Source organism: Trachypithecus francoisi, unplaced genomic scaffold (assembly GCF_009764315.1).
Source record: "Trachypithecus francoisi isolate TF-2019V2 unplaced genomic scaffold, Tfra_2.0 Lachesis_group11, whole genome shotgun sequence".
Lineage (NCBI taxonomy): Eukaryota > Metazoa > Chordata > Mammalia > Primates > Cercopithecidae > Trachypithecus > Trachypithecus francoisi.
Window position 1 is genome coordinate 523156 of NW_022681456.1, and position 19362 is coordinate 542517.

General features: G+C 52.1%; 2 protein-coding genes across 7 annotated transcripts in view; one reads left to right on the forward strand and one right to left on the reverse strand.

The window, feature by feature from the left end:
• Positions 1-1169: 1169 nt before the first annotated feature.
• Positions 1170-15045, reverse strand: PXMP2 (peroxisomal membrane protein 2). Of its 3 annotated transcripts, XM_033220013.1 has the most exons (6): positions 14734-15021; positions 12632-12745; positions 10597-10759; positions 4802-4921; positions 1630-1718; positions 1170-1542 (listed from the first exon to the last, which is right to left on the reverse strand). In XM_033220013.1, the coding sequence occupies exons 1-5, from the start codon at positions 14853-14855 to the stop codon at positions 1659-1661; spliced, it is 579 nt and encodes a 192-aa protein (XP_033075904.1). In that variant the 5' UTR covers positions 14856-15021; the 3' UTR covers positions 1170-1542; positions 1630-1658. The 3 variants fall into 3 exon arrangements, with proteins under 3 accessions (XP_033075904.1, XP_033075903.1, XP_033075905.1); XM_033220012.1 differs by lacking the exon at positions 1630-1718 and having other exon boundaries at positions 14734-15013; XM_033220014.1 differs by lacking the exons at positions 1630-1718; positions 4802-4921; positions 10597-10759 and having other exon boundaries at positions 14734-15045.
• A 119-nt stretch (positions 15046-15164) lies between these two features.
• POLE (DNA polymerase epsilon, catalytic subunit) overlaps positions 15165-19362 on the forward strand; it is a 65919-nt gene continuing 61721 nt past the window's right edge. For all 4 annotated transcript variants that reach the window (XR_004439475.1, XR_004439477.1, XR_004439476.1 and 1 more), the window contains exon 1: positions 15165-15271. Coding sequence is in view for 1 of the 4 variants with exons in the window: in XM_033220003.1 (XP_033075894.1) it covers positions 15210-15271 (62 nt within the window). In the remaining 3 variants the exon portion in view is untranslated. The remainder of the gene's footprint in view (positions 15272-19362) is intronic.

Sequence of the window (19362 nt, forward strand, 5' to 3'; positions counted from 1 at the left end):
TCAAGTGATCCGTCTGCCTCAGCCTTCCAAAGTGCTGGGATTACAGGGGTAAGCCACCGAGCCTGGCCTATTTTTATTTTTATTTTTTAAAGAATCTTAAGGACAATCAAAAGTCAGCCTTTTTTAAAAGGAAAGAGGGCCGGGTATGGTGGTTCATGCCTGTAATCCCAGCACTTCAGGAGGCCAAGGCAGGCAAATCATGAGGTCAGGAGTTTGAGACCAGCCTGGCCAACATGGCAAAACCCCTTCTCTACTAAAGACACAAAAAATTAGCCAGGCATGGTGGTGCACACCTGTAATCCTAGCTACTCAGGAGGCTGAGACAGGAGAAATCTCTTGAACCCAGGAGGCAGAGGTTGCAGTGAGCTGAGATTGCGCCATTGCACTCCAGCCTGGGTGACAGGGTGAGACTCCAAAAAAAAGGAAAGAGCCCCAGTGCAGGTGCTCCCACCTGTAATCCCAGGAGTTCAAAGACCAGCCTGGGCAATACAGGAAGACCCCATCTCTACAAAAAAAAAAAAAAAAAAAAAAACAGCCAGGTGTGGCTGGGTGTGATGGTGGGAACTTATAATCCTAGCTACTTGGGAGGCTGTGGCAGGAAGATGTCCCAGGGGTGTGTGTGTGTGTATTTTTTTTTTCTTGTAGAAATGAGGTCTCACTGTGTTGCCCAGGCTGGTCTCAAATTCCTGGCCTCAAGCAATCTTCCTGCCTCTGCCTCCCAAAGTACTGGGATGACAGGCATGAGCCCCCACGACCAGCTACATGGTAAATATTGTGTTTTATGTGTCATACCACACACACGAAAATTAAAAAAAATCTGGCTATGCATTTCTTTTTTTTTTTTTTTTTTGAGATGGAGTCTAGCTCTGTCACCCAGGCTGGAGCGCAGTGGCGCGATCTCGGCTCACTGCAAGCTCTGCCTCCTGGGTTCACGCCATTTTCCTGCCTCAGCCTCCGGAGCAGCTGGGACTACAGGCGCCCACCACCGCACCCAGCTAATTTTTTGTATTTTTAGTAGAGACGGGGTTTCACTGTGGTCTTGATCTCCTGACCTCGTGATCCGCCCGCCTCGGCCTCCCAAAGTGCTGGGATTACAGGCGTGAGCCACCACACCCGGCCCTGGCTATGCATTTTTTCAAAGCAACAGCAATTGTTCTGAGAGATTAAAGTCACCATTGAAGAACCTACATTATTGTTTATTGTGATCCTACTTCAGTCCACAGTAACAGTTGAAATTGCCTCTACTAAATGTTAAGTTTCTGGGGCAGCACCAGCTGAAGTCAGTGACTGCCTTTTTAAAACACAAGGTTCTGACATTCAGAGATTTCTGTTTCTCTATCCATCATTTTCGGGCATCTTGAATCACCTGATTTAGAGGCAGTGACATCCTGACTGGGTTGGTTCTGCTCTCGCTGGGCGGGTGAGACCCCCAGACCCATGTCCACAGTGCATCTGATGTTCTTCCAGCGGTTGTCACTTCCCCAGGGAGGCCAGGTAGGCATACCAGAACAGAGCTGCCAGGTTGGCGAAGAGCACCCGGAACTGCCAAAAAGAACAGTCCGATAGACCACGGTCAGTGGGAGGCCGTGGCCAGTTATCCAGCCTCAGTCACCCAGTTCATTCGTTTACCCGTTTGAACGGGTTGTCGGCTGGTCCAACTACCCATCCATTACTGCATTTACTGAGCCTCTGTTGGTACCAAACGCTGTGCTAGGCCCCTAGCAGAGAGGAGTGGAGAAGAAAAATGGTCCCCTAGTTACAGTGCTCACAGGCGACAGCGGCCCAGGAATCCCAAAGCCAAGTCACGCTCCTTTTTCCCACTTCACTGCACACCTTAGCTCCTGGTTCGGCCTCTCTCACTCCAGGACCAGCCATCACGCAGGTGGCTGCACCCTCCTCGGGGGACACAGCTGACGAACAGGGGAGGGGCCCCAGACCTTCCCTCCTCTCTAACCATCGCCATCCCACTGCCCTGCTTTGGTGACTCAGCAGCTTCACCCTTCCCCAGAATTCCCTGGCCTGGTGCTGAGTCTCTCCCTGGCATGTGGTGCTATGAAAGTAGCAGCCTGTCTGTCTGGTTAATCACCACGTCCCCGAGTCTCGCAGCACGGCACACAGCCACTGCTCAGGAAACGCTTGCTGATTGAATGCCGCTTCCTCACCCACCTGCACACACCTAGGATGGTGACTCTGCCCCGATGCTGCTCAGAGACGCAGCTTCCTGGCTCTCCCCTCTTCCATCCCAGATCCTCCATGTTCCTGGCCAGTCTGTCTTCTCACCTGTCTCTACTTCCTTCTCTAAATTCCCGAGAACCGGTGGCCTATGGCTGTAGCTTCCTTAGCCTACTGTTCTTCAGTCACACTCCCTGGAAAATTCTTTATCCTTCCTGCCTTCTCACCTCCCCAGATGCTGACCACAGCTGGACAAGCCCCAGCCCCCTCTGTCCAGAAGTCTTTGTTTCTGCAGTCAGCGTGCTCTCCCATCCTCCATGTGGCCAAATCTGCCCCTTCTGTATCCCCTCACAGTGCCCACCTAGCTTCCTCTCCCCTCAGTCCCAGCCCCTGGCCCTCCAGAGGAGAGGCACGTAGGGGCTTGAGGCAGGATGTCCCACTCTCCTCTCCGCTCAGCGTCCTTCTCTCTCCTCTCTCATCAGAGGGTGGGGCCTCTGTCCCAAGCACCACGGTGAGTGTGCGGGGGGCTCGCATCCACCTGCTTCCTTAGGGGACCCCGCAGAGCCGCTCTTTCTGGACATGGGTGTTTGCCCATCCCACAAGCAGCTTCACGTCTGCACCCACCATGTCCGCATCTTTTTAGTGTCAGAACCCCCTCTGCCACCCAGCCTTCTTCCATCGCTTCACCTCACCTCCTCTCAAACTTTTTAAAATTCATTTTTATAAAATAGAGATGGGGTCTCACTATGCTGCCCAGACTGGTCTCAAACTCCTGGCTTCGAGTGATCCTTCTGCCTCGGCCTCTCAAAGTTCTGGGATTACAGGCATGAGCCACCATGCCTGGTCTCCACAAACTTTGAGATCATGTTCTAGACTTGTGATTTTTAAATAATTCCCACCCACTCTTCAAAGCAATCTGGCTTCAGCCCCATGGAGCTGAAATTGCTCTGGGAAGGGCCACTGTTAAAGCCAAAGGAAATTTTGTTTTTATTTTGCTTTAACTCCTGGCAACTTTGGCTAAGGGTGAACCGCCTCTTTGTCCTGTCTATGTGCGCCCGTTTTCCTGCTGCTTCCTGATGTGTGTGTTTGTGGTGTGTGCAGTGTGTGTGCACACTGGGCCGCCTCCCTCCTCTCCCTCAGGAGTCACCCTGGTCCTCTCCTCCCTCCTGGGCAGGGCTCAGAGCCGGTGCTAATGCAGGAAGGCTCTCTGCAGCTGAGATCCAGCCACTGCAGGCCTGTCCAGGTCCTCCCTAGCGGCAGCCTGGGCTGGGATGGTACCCACCTTTCCCAGAAGGGCCCTGCGTCCGGACTGTTTGCACCAACATCGCGGGCTCCACACAGCTGCTGTCTTTCTAGGGGTCTGGAGCTTTGGGGCAGCAGGCAGGGATGCCCGCCCACAGTGCCAGTAAAACCCTGATGGGCGGCACACCTTGTGGGGGAGGGAAGCACGTGGCTGCTGCAGACTCTGCCAGGCCTCCTCCTGCAGCATCCTGGGGTGTCCTGCCATGCTGCAGGGGGTGCTGCACCCCCTCCTCCCAGTGTGGGAGTGGTCCTGGGGACCCCGGCTGTGCATAAAGACACTTGATCCCCGTGGCAGAGCCTGGGGCTCCAGTCTCCCCTCCACCAGCCCAGCCCCAATCTGACACCTTTGACTCAGTCCCTACAGCAGCTCCTTCATGCACAGGATGGCGGAAGGGCTGTTTCCCCAGAAGGTCTTCACTCTGCACCTGGACAGGCCCACCCCTCATCCAGGCGAGGCAGCCCTTCCAGGCCAGCGGCAGGACCCGTGGACACACAGTGCCTGCCTTCAGGCTCAGCTGTCATCCTGAGCCCAGGGACCACAAATGCTTTGTTTCTTTTCAACATTTTATTTATTTTTTGAGACAGGGTCTTACTCTGTTGCCCAGGCTAGAGTGCAGTGGCGCAATCTCAGCTCACTCCAACCTCCGCCTCCCGGGTTCAAGCGATTCTTGTGCCTCAGCCACCTGAGTAGCTAGGACTACAGGCACCTGCCACCACGCCCGGCTAACTTTTGTTATTCTTAGTAGAGATGGGGTTTTTGCTATGTTGGCCAGGCTGGTCTCGAACTCCTGGCTTCAAGTGATTTGGCCGCCTCAGCCTCCCATAGTTTTGGGATTACAGGCGTGAGCTACCATGACGGTCTTTTTTTTTCTAAGTATAACTAGAGTTTATTTGGGTTGAGTTTGAGGACTGCAACCCAGGAGCATAGATTCAAGTTGCCTGAATGTACACTCCTGGAACTGGGAATGTTTCAAAGGCCAGGAAACTCAAGGGCATCCCTGGCATGGGGGCTTTTAATGAGAATTTGCTGAACAAACGGAAGAGGCAACGACACCCGCTCTGGACACCCCTGTGTGTTGCTTCCTGAATCCAGAACTAGCAATGATTCAGGGTCACGGGCAAAATCCAAGGCTGCCTGAGGAGTCTAGACACGGGGAAACCAAGTCCAGTGGAAACTACAGCAGAAAGAGGAGAAAAGAAAAAGAAAAAGAAAAAAAGAGAGGGGAAGGGGAAAGAAGGAAGGGAGGAAGGAAGGAAGGAAGGAAAGAAGGAAGGCAAAGGCTGGCAGAAAGGAATGTTGGCAGAGGCTGAGCCCCGTGGCCCTCACCTTCAGAGGGATGTAATTGATGTTGATGAACTGTACTGGCGTCCACACCCTCCAGTTCATCCTTAGCGCCGGCCAGAAGCCCCCCCTCATCTTGGTAGCGAAGGCTGAGGCGTCTTTCCCCTGCAAAGGAGGGAAGGCAGGTGGTGAACAATCTCACTGCCCATCAGAACTGAATTCCGAGCACCCAAACCCTAACATGATGGTTTTTAAACTGCTATTGGACTTTGTTCTGTGTGTATGCAGACAGCACACACGTGTACTCAGCACTGCGGCTCTAAGGAGCCAACCAGTGAGATGGAAAATGATCAGTGAGATGCCAGACAGCAGCCCTGCTCACGCTGTGTGTCCCAGCCCATCACTCCTTGAGGACAACCAGAGGAGGTGACTCCCAAGGCTGGCCCTGGGCACCAGAACTGCTACTCAGAGCTATGCTGTCAGTTCCTCCCAAATAACCTCCAAAGTCGATGTCTTTCCAATCAAACTTGTTAGGAGTTACAAAAAAAAAAAAAAGGACCCCAGTAAGTTGATTCTAAATGTCAGCTGGTGGATTCAAGACCTGCACCCAAGTCCTGAAACCATGAAGATCCTGGGAGCAACTCCTCTGGATGTCAGCCAGAGACAAAGAATTTGTGACTAAGTCCTCAAAAGCAAATACAGCAAAACCAAAAACAGACAAACAGGACTTCATTAAACAAAAAAGCTTCTGCACAGCAAAAGAAACAATCAACAGACAATCTACAGCATGGGAAAAAATATATGCATATTATGCATCCTACAAAGGGCTGTTATCCAGAATCTACGAGGAACTCACACAACTCAGCAAGAAAGAAATGAATAACCTCATTAAAAAACTGGGCAAAGGACATGAACATTTTTCAAAAGAAAAAAACAAGTGGCCAAGAGACATATGAAAAAATATTCAACATCACTAATCATCAGAGAAATGCAAATTAAAACCACAAAGAGATACCACCTCACGCCAGTCAGAATGGCTATTATTAAAAAGTCAAGTGGCCAGGCGCGGTGGCTCATGCCTGTAATCTCAGCACTTTGGGAGGCTGAGGCGGGCGGATCACGAGGTCAGGAGTTCGAGACCAGCCTGACCAACATGGTGAAACCCCATTTCTACTAAAAAAAAAATACAAAAATTAGGCCGGGCGCGGTGGCTCAAGCCTGTAATCCCAGCACTTTGGGAGGCCGAGACGGGCGGATCACGAGGTCAGGAGATCGAGACCATCCTGGCTAACATGGTGAAACCCCGTCTCTACTAAAAAAATACAAAAAACTAGCCGGGCGCGGTGGCGGGCGCCTGTAGTCCCAGCTACTCGGGAGGCTGAGGCAGGAGAATGGCGTGAACCCAGGAGGCGGAGCTTGCAGTGAGCTGAGATCTGGCCACAGCACTCCAGCCTGGGCGGCAGAGCGAGACTCCGTCTCAAAAAAAAAAAAAAAAAAATACAAAAATTAGTCGAGCATGGTGGCATGTGCCTGTAATCCCAGCTACTCAGGAGGCTGAGGCAGGAGAATCACTTGAACCTGGGAGGCGGAGGTTGTGGTGAGCTGAGATCGCACCACTGCACTCCACCCTGGCTAACTCAGTAAAACTCTGTCTCAAAAAAAACCAAAAAAGGTCAAAAAACAATAGATGCTGGCAAGAATGTGGAGAAAAGTGAACACTTACATACTGCTGGTGGGAATGCAAATTAGTACAGCCTTTCTGGAAAACAGTATGGAGATTTCTCAAAGAACTAAAAATAGAACCACCCTTCAATCCAGCAATCCCACTACTGGGTGTCTACCCAAAGGAAGAGGAATCATATCAAAAAATCCCTGCCCTCGTATGTTTATCACAGGGCTATCCACAACAGCAAACACATGGAATCAACCTAAATGTCCCCCAACAGAGGACTGGATAAAGAAAAAGTGCCATAAATATACCACGGAACACTACTCTGCTATAAAAAAAGAATGAACTCGGCCGGGCATGGTGGCTCACGCCTGCAATCCCAGCACTTTGGGAGGCTGAGGCAGGAAAACTGTTGAACCTAGGGGGCGGAGGTTGCAGTGAGATGAGATTGCGCCACTACACTCCAGCCTGGACAAAACAGCAAGACCCTGTGTCAAAAAAAAAAAAAAAAAAAAAAAAGAGCATGTCTTTTGCAGTGACACAGACTGAACCAGGGGCCATTATCCCAAGTGAAACAACTCACCAATGGAAAGTCAAATACTGCTTGTTCCCACTTTTTTTTTTCCAGATAGGGTCTCGCTGTCTCCACTCTGTTGCCCACGCCGGTTGGAGTGCAGTGGGTGCAATCACGGCTCACTCAGCCTCAACCTCCTGGCATCAAGCCTCAGTCTCAGCCTCCTGAGTAGCTGGGACTACAGGCATGTGCCAACACAACACTTTGATTTTTAATTTTTTTGTAGAGAAGGGGTCTCACTATGTTGCCCAGGCTGGTCTTGACATCCTGGGCTCAAGTGACCTTCCTGCCTCAGCAGATGTCCTCACTCATAAGTGGGGGCTGAACAGTGGGTACACATGGACCACCAGAGGGAAATAACAGACACCAGAGACTTGAAAAGGTGGCAGGGAGAGGAGGGTTGAAAATCACCACTGACTACTTGGGTGATGGGAACTGAAAGCTCAGATGTCACCACAGCACAGTTACATAAGAAATTTGTACTCGTACCCTCTAAGTATATACAAACTAAAAAAAATTTTTAAAGAAATGCTTAAATATTTTATTGTTTAAAGTAAGGGGGAAAGCTGGGTGCGGTGGCTCACACCTGTAATGCCAAGGTGGGCATATCACTTGAGGTCGAGACCAGCCTGGCCAACACAGAGGAACCCCATTGTTACTAAAAATACAAACATCAGTCGGGCATGGTGGTGGGCACCTGTTGTCCCAGCTACTCTGGAGGCTGAGGCATAAAAATCACTTGAACCCGAGAGGTGGAGGTTGCAGTGAGCCGGGATTGTACCACTGCACTCCAGCCTTGGCAACAGAGCGAGACTCCATCTCAAAAAAAAGAAAATAATCCAGCAAAAGAACAAAGAGTCCAGATAATTGCCTGTACAGCTGGAAATGAGAATATTTCAAAATACTGGGGATAGCCCAATAAATGGTAATGAGAAAATTTGCTATGTAAGTAGAAAAATCCATACAGATGTCTGTCTCCTACCATACACAAGTAAAACTATAAGGATACCAGAGGAAAATATAGGAGAATATTTCTATTATCTTCCTGTAAGGAAAGGCATGAAGGAAAATAATGTCATATTTGAATACATGAACCTTTAGAACTTCTGTATGGAGAAGTGATTGGTTAAAACAAATTACTTTCAGGACAGAAGGTAACACTGGGCGCAGTGGCACACCTGTAATCCCAGCACTTTGGGAGGCCAAGGCAGGTGGATCACGAGGTCAGGAGTTCAATACCAACCTGGCCAAGGTGGTGAAACCCCGCCTCTACTAAAAATACAAAAAAATTAGCTGGGCGTAGTGGCAGGCACCTGCAATCCCTGCTATTCCGGAGGCTGAGGCAGAGAATTACTTGAACCCAAGAGGCGGAGGTTGCAGTGAGCTGAGATTACGTCACTGTACTCCAGCCTGGGCGACACAGTGAGACTCTGTCTCAAAAAAAAAAAAAAGAAGGTGACACGTCTCAAACACACAGCACAACCCGGCTAGTGCTCCTAGAGACGGTGAGGATTTGAAGGTGCTCGTCAACGGGGAAGGTGGGACAGTCAGAACAGACACATCTGCTGAGTGCAGGTGAACATGCCTCCCACGTGTTGGATTCCAACTGGGATTATGCCGGTAGGTGAACCTCCAGGCCCAGAACTTGCACAGGCGTCTGTGTCATCATCAGGGGTCTCAAACTTCTTGTGCCACAGATCTCTTTGGCAGTTTAGTGAAGCCTGTGGACCCCCTTCTCAGAATCATGTTTTATAATGTATAAAATAAAATATGGCCGGGCGCAGTGGCTCACACCTATAATCCCAGCACTCTGGGAGGCCGAGGCAGGTGGATCATCAGGTCAGGAGTTCAAGACAAGCCTGGCCAACGTGATGAAACCCCATCTCTACTAAAAATACAAAAATTAGCTGGGTGTGGTGGCGGGCTCCTGTAATCCCAGCTACTCAGGAGGCTGAGGCAGGAGAGTCATTTGCACCCGGGAGGTAGAGGTTGCAGTGAGCCGAGATCACGCCACTGCACTCCAGCCTGGGCAACAGGGTGAGACTCCGTCTCAAAAAAGTAATAATTAAAAATAAATAAATAAATAAATAAATAAAATAGGACTACAAAGGAACCAGTAATACTGAAACACAGTTATCAAAATATTCAGAAAAAATTTTGACAGACTAATGTGTTTATTTCTATTTTTTTATTTTGTCTTTTGAACCAGGGTCTTGCTCTGTTACCCAAGCTGGAGTGCAGTGGTGCGATCTCTGCTTACTGCAGCCTCCACATCTTGGGCTCAAGGGATTCTCTCACTTTAGCCTCCCGAATAGCTGGAACTACAGGTGCACATCACCCCACTGGCTCATTTTTTAATTTTTGGAGAGATTGGTTTTCGCCATGTTGCCCAGGCTGGTCCTGAACTCCTGGCCTCAAGCTATCTACTGGCCTTGGCCTCACAAAGTGCTGGGATTACAGGCATGCACCACCACACCCGGCCCTGTTTCTTTCTTTCTTTCTTTTTTTTTTTTGAGAAAGAGTCTTGCTCTGTCACCTAGGCTGAAGTGCAATGGCGCAATCTCAGCTCACTGCAACCTCCACCTCCCGGCTTCAAGCGATTCTCCTGCCTCAGCCTCCGAAGTAGCTGGGATTACAGGCGCCCACCACCATGCCTGGCTAATTTTTGTAGTTTTTAGTAGAGACGAGGTTTCGCCATGTTGGCCAGGCTGGTCTCAAACTCCTGACCTCAGGTGATCCACCGGCCTCAGTCTCCCAAAGTGCTGGGATTACAGGCATGAACCACTGCACCTGGCCTATTTCTTTCTTTACACAGTGACAAGACCTCTAATGGCAGGTCCAAGTAGTAATGAGCATAAATGATACTTCAAGATATCTGTAACAACTAATATGTGATATAAAAATATCTGGCCGGGCGCGGTGGCTCAAGCCTGTAATCCCAGCACTTTGGGAGGCCGAGACGGGCGGATCACGAGGTCAGGAGATCGAGACCATCCTGGCTAACACGGTGAAACCCCGTCTCTACTTAAAAAAAAACAAAAAACTAGCCGGGCGAGGTGGCGGGCGCTTGTAGTCCCAGCTGCTCTGGAGGCTGAGGCAGGAGAACGGCATGAACCCCGGAGGCGGAGCTTGCAGTGAGCCGAGATCCGGCCACTGCACTCCAGCCTGGGCGACAGAGCGAGACTCCGTCTCAAAAAAAAAAAATAAAAAATAAATAAATAAATAAATAAAAAATATCTGATTAGCTGGGTGTGGTGGCACACACATGTAGTCTCAGCTACTTGGGAGGCTCAGGCAAGAGGATTGCTTGAACCCAGGAGTTTGAGGCTGCGGTGGGCTGTGATTGTGCTACTGCACTGCAGCCTGGGTGACAGAGTGAAACTCCGCTTTTAAATAAATAAATAAATAAAGTGACTGTACTGGGTACAAACAGGTCCTGCCAATACTAGACGTTTGCTTCCCGTATTCATAAAGGAAAAGGCAAAATTTCAATTTGAGTGAAAAGTTTGCAGACCCTCTGAACTCTGCCAGGAATGTCAGGTGAAGAATCCCTGTGCTAAACGAAGAGCTGCAGTAAGTGCTGCGGCAGACACCCACCTCCAGAAAGTTCATGATGAGGAAGAACAACATGAGGAAGGCCGGTGCAAAGACGAGGCGGTCCAGGAGGAGCCTCCTGAGCCCTGCCAGGGGGACCTCCGGAGGGATCCAGTGTTCCATGAAGAGGTAGAAGAAGTGACTCAGCGGCCCTGTGAAGAAGAACCTGAGGCCCCCGGGGGGTGTGAGCCAGGCTGTGGTTCTCTGGATGTGCTCTTCTCTGGTCTAGCTTCACCCCCAAATCCCAGGTCCTAAGCCCTGCTTCCTGATATCCCTCAGTATTGGCCACACAGGTCTGTACAGACAAGTCAGCTTCAGGGGCGCTCTGTTGTTCTAACAGACCAGACTTGCTCCTGCTGTGGACTCTCTGCGACCAGCGCTTCCCCGCCTAGCCATGGTGGCTCGCTCCTCCTGCTGTGGACTCTGCGCCCAGCACTTCCCCGCCTAGCCATGGTGGCTTGCTCCCCTCATACTGTCAACTTCCAGGTTGTCCCAGCACGCATGCACACCTGTGCTAACACGCTTTATTCCAGGCCCTAGTTCCTTTTCTGCCTAGCACTGTCCTTATCTCATCTGTTAGGTTAGTCTGTGCCTCTCTTCACCCCTAGAAGGCAGGCTCCCCAAGGCAGGCTATGTCTTCTGTCCACTGCAGTGCCCAGAACAGGGCCTGGCTTTGAGAAGGTGCTCAATGATGAATCATCAGACATGTCCCTGGTTGTAGAGCTTTTCATCAAACTCGCTAGGCTAACTGCGAGTTTAGCCTAACTGCAGCCTGGTGCTGCACTCTGGCTTGCGTGCATTGCTACTAATCATTCCCCTGTGTGCTTGGGAGAGAATGGAGCCAGCTGTCACATCTACTGGGACAAGAGGCCTTGCAGTTCCGTAACATTTGGCAATAAAAAGTGGGGTCTTTCAACTTGTGACGTTGACAGTCTTTAAATAAGTGGTTCTCAGTGTGTTTTCCCACTCGGTCACAGGGTGTTATGTGGCCTCTGCAGGGATTCTCAGTGGGGAAGGGGACTGAAGTCCTGGGGATGGGAAAACTGTACTTGGATGAGGCCTGCTAGGTGATCTTGTCACCCGCCCCTCTTGGGGGGATTACTGCTTTAAATACATTATGGAAAAACCCATGATGATTCAAGTTAGCAAGCCTGTAAGCATAAAAATGATCTTCATGAATTCTGAATTAAAAAAAAAAATCACTGTAGTTGGAAAATACTTCAAATAATCCATCTGTAACATTATTGTTGGCCAAGAGCTCAGGGTGGATTAAATTGGTAAAACTCTTTAATCACTGTGCTTTTGCAATTCAGAAAGTGGTTCAGAACCTGGACATTTTTCAGGGTACCTAAGCATTTCTTTTCTGGATATTTACACTATGAAAATAACAATAGAAACTAATTGGTCATATTGGAGTCAGTTTTCCTCTTCCATGAGCCCAGTCGAGGACGCTTTCAGGGTTTTTGAATCCTGAAGTCTGACTTTAGGTTGAGTTACTTGCCCTCAAGTTTGCCTCTCAGCCCAATTAAGACAGTCACCCCCACCCATCCAATCAAAAAGAAACATGATAAAACCACAAATATGAGGCTGTAATCCCAGCACTTTGGGAGGGCGAGGTGGGTGGATCACTTGAGGTCAGGAGTTCAAGACCAGCCTGGCCAACATGGTGAAACCCCATCTCTACTAAAAATACAAAAATTAGCTGGGCATGGTAGTGCATGGCTATAATCCCAGCTATTCCAGAGGCTGAGGCAGGAGAATCACTTGAACCGGTGAGGCAGAGGTTGCAGTAAGCCTGGGTGACAGAGGGAGACTGTCTCCAAAAAAAAAAAAAAAAGAAAAAACAAAAAAACCACATACATGTATATATGCCATACAAACTATATGAACCATTTGAGTTTTTTCCCATGATGATTACTACAATGTTTTTTAAAAAATCATATTTATAAATGAGAGTACTCCAACTACTTCATTTTGGTGCCCAGCTTGGTTGCACTCAGCGGCTACAGAGTAAACCCACCCCTTGTATGGCACTCACCCATAAACAGCGTATCTCAGAGGCCCACCGACATCTAGACTTCCAGAGTTTTCTTTTTTCCGCTTCTTCTCAATCATCTGGGCCAGGAAGTTCCCAAGTGCTGACAAAATGCCACTGTGGAGAAGGAGGTCATCAGAAAACAGAAGTGACCAGCAGGAGGGTGCCCCTTCCCACAAGTGAATGAGAGGGCCGTTCTGAGGCCATGCAGCAGATGCTGTGGCGGGGGGGGGGGTTGGAATTATTGTTAAAGGGGCTCAATGTATAGTTCTTGTATCAAAAGGTGAAGACAGCCGGGCACGGCGGCTCACGCCTGTAATCCCAGCACTGTGGGAGGCCAAGGCAGGCGGATCACGAGGTCAGGAGATCAAGACCATCCTGGCTAACATGGTGAAACCCCATCTCTACTAAAAATACAAAAATTAGCCAGGCAGGGTGGTGGACGCCTGTAGTACCAGCTACTTGGGAGGCTGAGGCAGGAGAATGTTGTGAACCTGGGAGGCGGAGCTTGCAGTGAGTGGAGATCCTGTCACTGCACTCTAGCCTGGGCGACAGAGCGAGACTCTGTCTCAAAAAAAAAAAAAAAAAAGGTGGAGACAGTGGACTTAAATACATAGATAAGGACAAGCGGCTTTCCAGTATCAATGTCAACCTCCTGGCTGTGATGTTATACTGTAACTTTTGCAGTTTGGGAGTAAGGAAGCTGTGTGGTTATGAAAGAGCAACAGGACGGCCCTATCATGACACTGTTCTGCATTTTGACTGTGGTAGTGAACACGTGAACGTACAGATGTGATAAAACTGTACAGAACAGATACAACTACAAGAAAAATGGAGAAATCTGAATAGGATCTGTGGACTGTGTCCACGCCATGCCCTGGTTGATACTGCACTGCAGTTTCACAGAATGTAACCAATGGGGGACACTGGGAAAGTGTACAAGGGATCTCTCCATATTAGTCTTGTAACTGTTTGTGAATCTACAATTAGCACAATAAAAATTTCCATAAAAATGTGGAACACGCCCAGTGGCTCCCTCCAGGCCTTGGTTTGTATTTGCCTTCTGAGAAGCTCTCTGGACTATAAATCCAAAATTCCTAGCACGGACCTAGACACCTTCTGGATCAGATCCCTGGCGATTCCCTTCACATCTCCTGCCTCTTGCTCAGGGTTCACCTTCTCCACACACAGATCTTCCCTCCCTCGGGACTGAGTCCAAGCTGCACCTCTCTCAGCATTTCTTTAACGCCGGCCTTCCCTTCAAAACCTAACAGGGACCTTTGCCCTGCTGTTCCCTGTGCCAGGAGAGCCTCTGCTCCACTTCTTTACACAGCCTGTTCAATGTCACCTTCTCAAAACACACCTTCCCTGGCCGTGTTTCCACCCGCGCCGTGAGGACCCGACTCCCCCAGACCCGCTCCCTCGGCCCTGTCTCCACCCGCGCGGTGCGAACCCGCTCCCTGGCCGTGTCTTCACCCGCGCCCCGCAGACCCGCTCCCTCGGCCTTGTCTGCACCCCTGCCGTGAGGACCCGCTCCTCTGGCCCTGTCTCCACCCGCGCCCCGCAGACCCGCTCCCTCGGCCCTGTCTCCACCCGCGCGGTGCGAACCCGCTCCCTGGCCGTGTCTTCACCCGCGCCCCGCAGACCCGCTCCCTCGGCCTTGTCTGCACCCCTGCCGTGAGGACCCGCTCCTCTGGCCCTGTCTCCACCCGCGCCCCGCAGACCCGCTCCCTCGGCCCTGTCTCCACCCCCGCCGTGAGGACCCGCTCCCCTGGCCCTGTCTTCACCCGCGCCACGCGGACCTGCTCCCCTGGCCGTGGCTTCCCCGGGTGCGCGGGGCCCCTGTCGGGTCCTTGGGTGGAACCTCAGCGCCGAGTCCCCGGGGTCCGGGCGGGCCCTCCACGCGCTGGGAGGGCGGGATCCGCGAGGCGCCTCACAATCGCTGACTGGGGACGCGGGTGTCGCCGTAGGAAGTTCAGCGCCGGGTCGGAGGGCGCCCGCTGCGGGGGCTCTGACCCGGGCGCGCCCCCAGACGGGTCCCGACCCCGCGCTCCTGTCCAGGCCCCGCGCCACTGCGGCCGACCTGGGGCCGCGCCCCCGCTCACCTGGTGGCCGCCTTGGTGAGCACCGGGTAGAGCCGCAGGAAAAGCAGGTACTGGGCGAGCGCCCGCTGCGGGAGCGCCCGGAGCCCGGCTTCGGCCCGCAGCCTGGACGCGGCCGGCGCCATCGCCTACCCAGCGCCGCGCCGCCGGGGGCATCGACCCCACCTCGGGCGGGCCGGGCGCGGAGCCCGAGGCGCGGAGCGTGGAGTGGGGAAGGCCTGACATTTCCGGCCGCACGGCGGCCCGCAGCGCAGCCTGGTCCCAACCCCACGGTGCGCCGCGCACGCCTCCGCACACTTTTCCCCGGTCCCTGCCGGCCACCTCCCCCGCCGGGCGCCGGCGCCTATTGGAGCGTCTCGGGGGGCGGGCGAGGGGCGGGGCGCGCCTCTTGATGGACGGCGGCCCTTCCGGCTCTCGCGAGACTGGGTGGGAGCGCGCCAAATTTCTCCCGCGAAACAGAGGGTGTAGCCAGCGGCTCCATGGCTCTTAGGAGCGGCGGGCGGTGGCGCGGGGACCCGGGCGCGGACGGCGAAGCCAGCAGGTGAGGGGCGCACTCCTGAGGCCCTCGGGCCGGCCCTTCGGAGGATACCATGGGGCCGGGCTTGGGTGGCGCCGCCGAGGCGGGAGGGGGACCCGGGTCCCGCAGCCTCCCGCACTCGCGGCGCCTGACGGGTGGGGCCGCGCGCCCCGACCGCTGACCGAGGAGCCCGGGGCGGGCGGAGGCGCTACGGGCGCGGCTTCCCGCGGGGAAACGAGGCGGGCTGCGCGGCCTTCCCTTGCTCAGCCCTTCCTGAGGTTTTTCGGGCCTCACCTTGCGCGCAGCTGCGTTGGGACCTGCCGCGCGGCGGGGGCGATGAGAGCGGCGGGACCCGGGCCTGGCCCTGCGGGGTGGACGCGCGGCTGGGGAGGGTGCGGGGAGGGGCCGGGCCGGGGACCATGCCTGGGGGCCCAGCGCTGGGAGAGACCGAGGCGGGCAGATCACTGGAGCCCAGGATCCTGTTCCAGATCAGCCTGGGCCACAGAGCGAGACCCCTTCTCCTCTATTTATTTTATTTTTTTGGACAGAGAGTCCCGCTCTGTCGTCCAGGCTGGAGTGCAGTGGCACGATCTCGGCTCACTGCAACCTCCGCTTCCCGGGTTCAGGCGATCCCGCTGCCTCACTCAGCCTCCCGAGTAGCTGGGACTGCAGGCGCCTGCCACCGCGCCGGGCTAGTTTTTGTATTTTTGGTAGAGACGGGGTTTCACCATGTTGGCCAGGCTGGTCTCGAACTCCTGATCTCAGGTCATCCGCCCGCCTCGGCCTCCCAAAGTGCTGGGATAGCAGGCGTGAGCCTCCGCGCCCGGCCGTTCTCTTGTAAAAACAAGAAAAATTAGCCGGGCTGGTGGTGCGCGCCTGAGGTCCCAGCTATTCATACTCCGGAGTCCGAGGCCGGAGGTTCACCTGAGCCCGCCTGGTCGAGGCTGCTGTGAGCCAGAATCGCGCCACCGCACTCCAGCCTGGGCGACGGAGCCAGACACTGTCTCAAAAAAAATAGAACAGGCCGGGCGCGGTGGCTCAAGCCTGTAATCCCAGCACTTTGGGAGGCCGAGGCGGGCGGATCACGAGGTCAGGAGATCCAGACCATCCTGGCTAACACGGTGAAACCCCGTCTCTACTAAAACATAAAAAAAACTAGCCGGGCGAGGTGGCGGGTGCCTGTAGTCCCAGCTACTTGGGAGGCTGAGGCAGGAGAATGGCGTGAACCCAGGAGACGGAGCTTGCAGTGAGCCAGGATCCAGCCACTACACTCTAGCCTGGGCGACAGAGCGAGACTCCGTCTCAAAAAAAAAAAAAAAAAAAAAAAAAATAGAACAAGGGTAAGACGCGGCTACTTGGTGGCCACAGCAAACGGTAAACATGACCAGAGACCTGACTTTCTGCCATAAGCAGAAAATGTGTGAGGCCCGTGCGGTGGCTCACGCCTGTAATCCCAGCACTTTGGGAGGCCGAGGCAGGCGGATTACCTGAGGTCAGGAGTTCGACACCAGCCTGGCCAACATGGAGAAACCCTGGCTCCACTAAAAAAATACAAAATTAGCCGGGTGTGGTGGCGCATGCCTGTAATCACAGCTACTCGGGAGGCTGAGACAGGAGAATCAGTTGAACCCAGTAGGCAGAGGTTGCGGTGAGCCGAGATCGCGCCTTTTTTCTCCAACCTGGGCAACAAAGAACGAAACTCTGTCTCAAAAAAAAGAAAGAAAGAAAAGAAAACGTGAGAACGCGAAGCTTTTTTTTTTTTTTTTTTTTTTGAGACGGAGTCTCGCTCTGTCGCCCAGGCTGGAGTGCAGTGGCGGGATCTCAGCTCACTGCAAGCTCCGCCTCCCGGATTTACGTCATTCTCCTGCCTCAGCCTCCCGAGTAGCTGGGACTACAGGTGCCCGCCACCTTGCCCGGCTAGTTTTTTGTATTTTTTAGTAGAGACGGGGTTTCACCGTGTTAGCCAGGATGGTCTCGATCTCCTAACCTCATGATCCGCCCGTCTCGGCCTCCCAAAGTGCTGGGATTACAGGCTTGAGCCACCGCGCCTGGCCAAGAACGCGAAGCTTTTTACAGACACTTAGCTGAACAAAATTCTTCCCAGAGGAGAAACCGAGTAGTAAGGATCCCTAACTGCTATTGTGCTAATCGCTGTGTATCCATAGTCCCATCTGGTCCTCAGGCAAGCCCTGGAGAGGGTAGGTACCCTTAGTATCTACCTTGTGTGCTGGAACTTGTTGCTTAGAGACGTTCACTGACTGCCCTGGTTCAGGACCAGGACTGCCCTCCCCTTCTCCACTCCACTGCCCTGCCCCAAGCTCAGTGACAGCCTCCAGGCAAGGGGAAGGCTGCGGCTGGGAAAAGTACAAGTGATGGCTTTTACCTTACATGCCGTATGTGCGTTACCTCATCTCATCCTTGAAACAGTCCTGGGACATGAGTGTGCCCCAGGAGGCAGTGGGTGCTATGTGCCTGCATTTCTTCTTCTGTGAAATGGGGACACTGGTGGCCTCCCTCTTAGGGGCTGTCATGAAAACTGAATGAGAGCATATGTGGAGTACTAGGACAATGTGATATAGTAACCAGTCAATGGTAGCTCTCTGTGTGACTGTTATCCCCATTTTTCAGATTTCTTACTGTCACTGGATTAAAAGTGAGATACACAGCTCAGAGAAAACAGTTTTGGGAGGAAATATGGTCCCAGTGAGCAGTTTTCTAGTCCACTTAATCCAGCTTACTTGAGGCAAGGATATTTGGAGGACAGTGGCATAGAGGGCCGTGTGTCCCCGTTAAGTGGTGATGCCTCATAAATAGCACTTCATTCACTCTTGATTTTGGTAAAGATTGGAGCCTCAGAACTGAGGCTGTTCTCTAGCAAGGTTTGGAATATAGTTTTTCTGTTTTTTTGATTACAGGTGCATCCAAATATTTAAAACATTAAACTGTTACTATACAGTATGGTGGCGTATCAGTTTCCTGCTGCTGCAGTAACACACGATCACTTAGTGACTTGTATACATTTATTCTCTTACAGTTTTAGAAGTCAGAAGTCGTAATATGAAAGTGTCTGGTTGGCTGTATTTCTTGTGATGGTTCCGGGGGGAGAATCTGTTTCCTTGCTGCTTCTCCATCTTCAGAACCAAAGGTTGCATCTGCTCTCCCCACTACCCTCTCTCTCCCATCCCTTTCTCCTTCCTGACTCTGGCTGTCCTGCCTCACTCTACAAGGATTCTTGCCCACCCAGCTAACCAGAATCTCAAGGCCCTTAATGTAGTCACATCTGCAGAGTCCCTTTTGTCTTGTAAAATAACATTCATAGATTTGGGGGATTAGGATGGGGGTCTTTTGTGGGGGGTGTCATCCTGCCTGCCTACAACAAGTGGTTATAATCTTTCATGAGAAGTAAGGATCCCAGTCTTGGAATATGGTCATTCTGCTCTTCAGATGGAGGTGATCCAAGAAATGCCTTCAGACAAAGGAAGGGTCTTCCTTTCTTTTTTTATCTTGTTCTAAAAGAAAGTTGACAGGAAGGGTTTTTCTTAAGAAGCAGTTCTCAGGCCGGGCGCGGTGGCTCAAGCCTGTAATCCCAGCACTTTGGGAGGCCGAGGCGGGTGGATCACGAGGTCAGGAGATCGAGACCCTCCTGGCTAACACGGTGAAACCCCGTCTCTACTAAAAATCCAAAAAACTAGCCGGGCGCGGTGGCGGGCGCCTGTAGTCCCAGCTACTCGGAGGCTGAGGCGGGAGAATGGCGGGAACCCGGGAGGCGGAGCTTGCAGTGAGCTGAGATTGCGCCACTGCACTCCAGCCTGGGCGACAGAGCGAGACTCCGTCTTAAAAAAAAAAAAAAAGAAGCAGTTCTCTGTCCATTTCTGTTTATAAATTAACAACTGGGGATATAATGTAATTAAAGACATGAGTTCTACACAGGCTTGGTTTAAATCCTAAAAAAATTTTTTAACTGGTCTTATTTTAGATGGTTTTCTTTCTTCCTCTCATAAAAACACCTGTAATGAACTTCTATATGTAAAATAATTACTTTCTGCGCATCAGTTTTCTTGGCATAAATTTTTAGAAGTGGATCTACAGGGTCCATGGTATTTTACACAATGACA

Bases quoted from the DNA above. Each gene is read 5' to 3' on its own strand.
- PXMP2 (XM_033220012.1), bottom strand. From the start codon at position 14,855: ATGGCGCCGGCCGCGTCCAGGCTGCGGGCCGAAGCCGGGCTCCGGGCG. The intron at 10,760-12,631 runs GTGAGTGCCATA...CGGGGGCCTCAG, and splicing joins CTGAGATACGCTGTTTATGG to GTTCTTCTTCACAGGGCCGC. The intron at 1,543-4,801 runs GTGAGGGCCACG...TCTTTTTGGCAG, and splicing joins TCAATTACATCCCTCTGAAG to TTCCGGGTGCTCTTCGCCAA.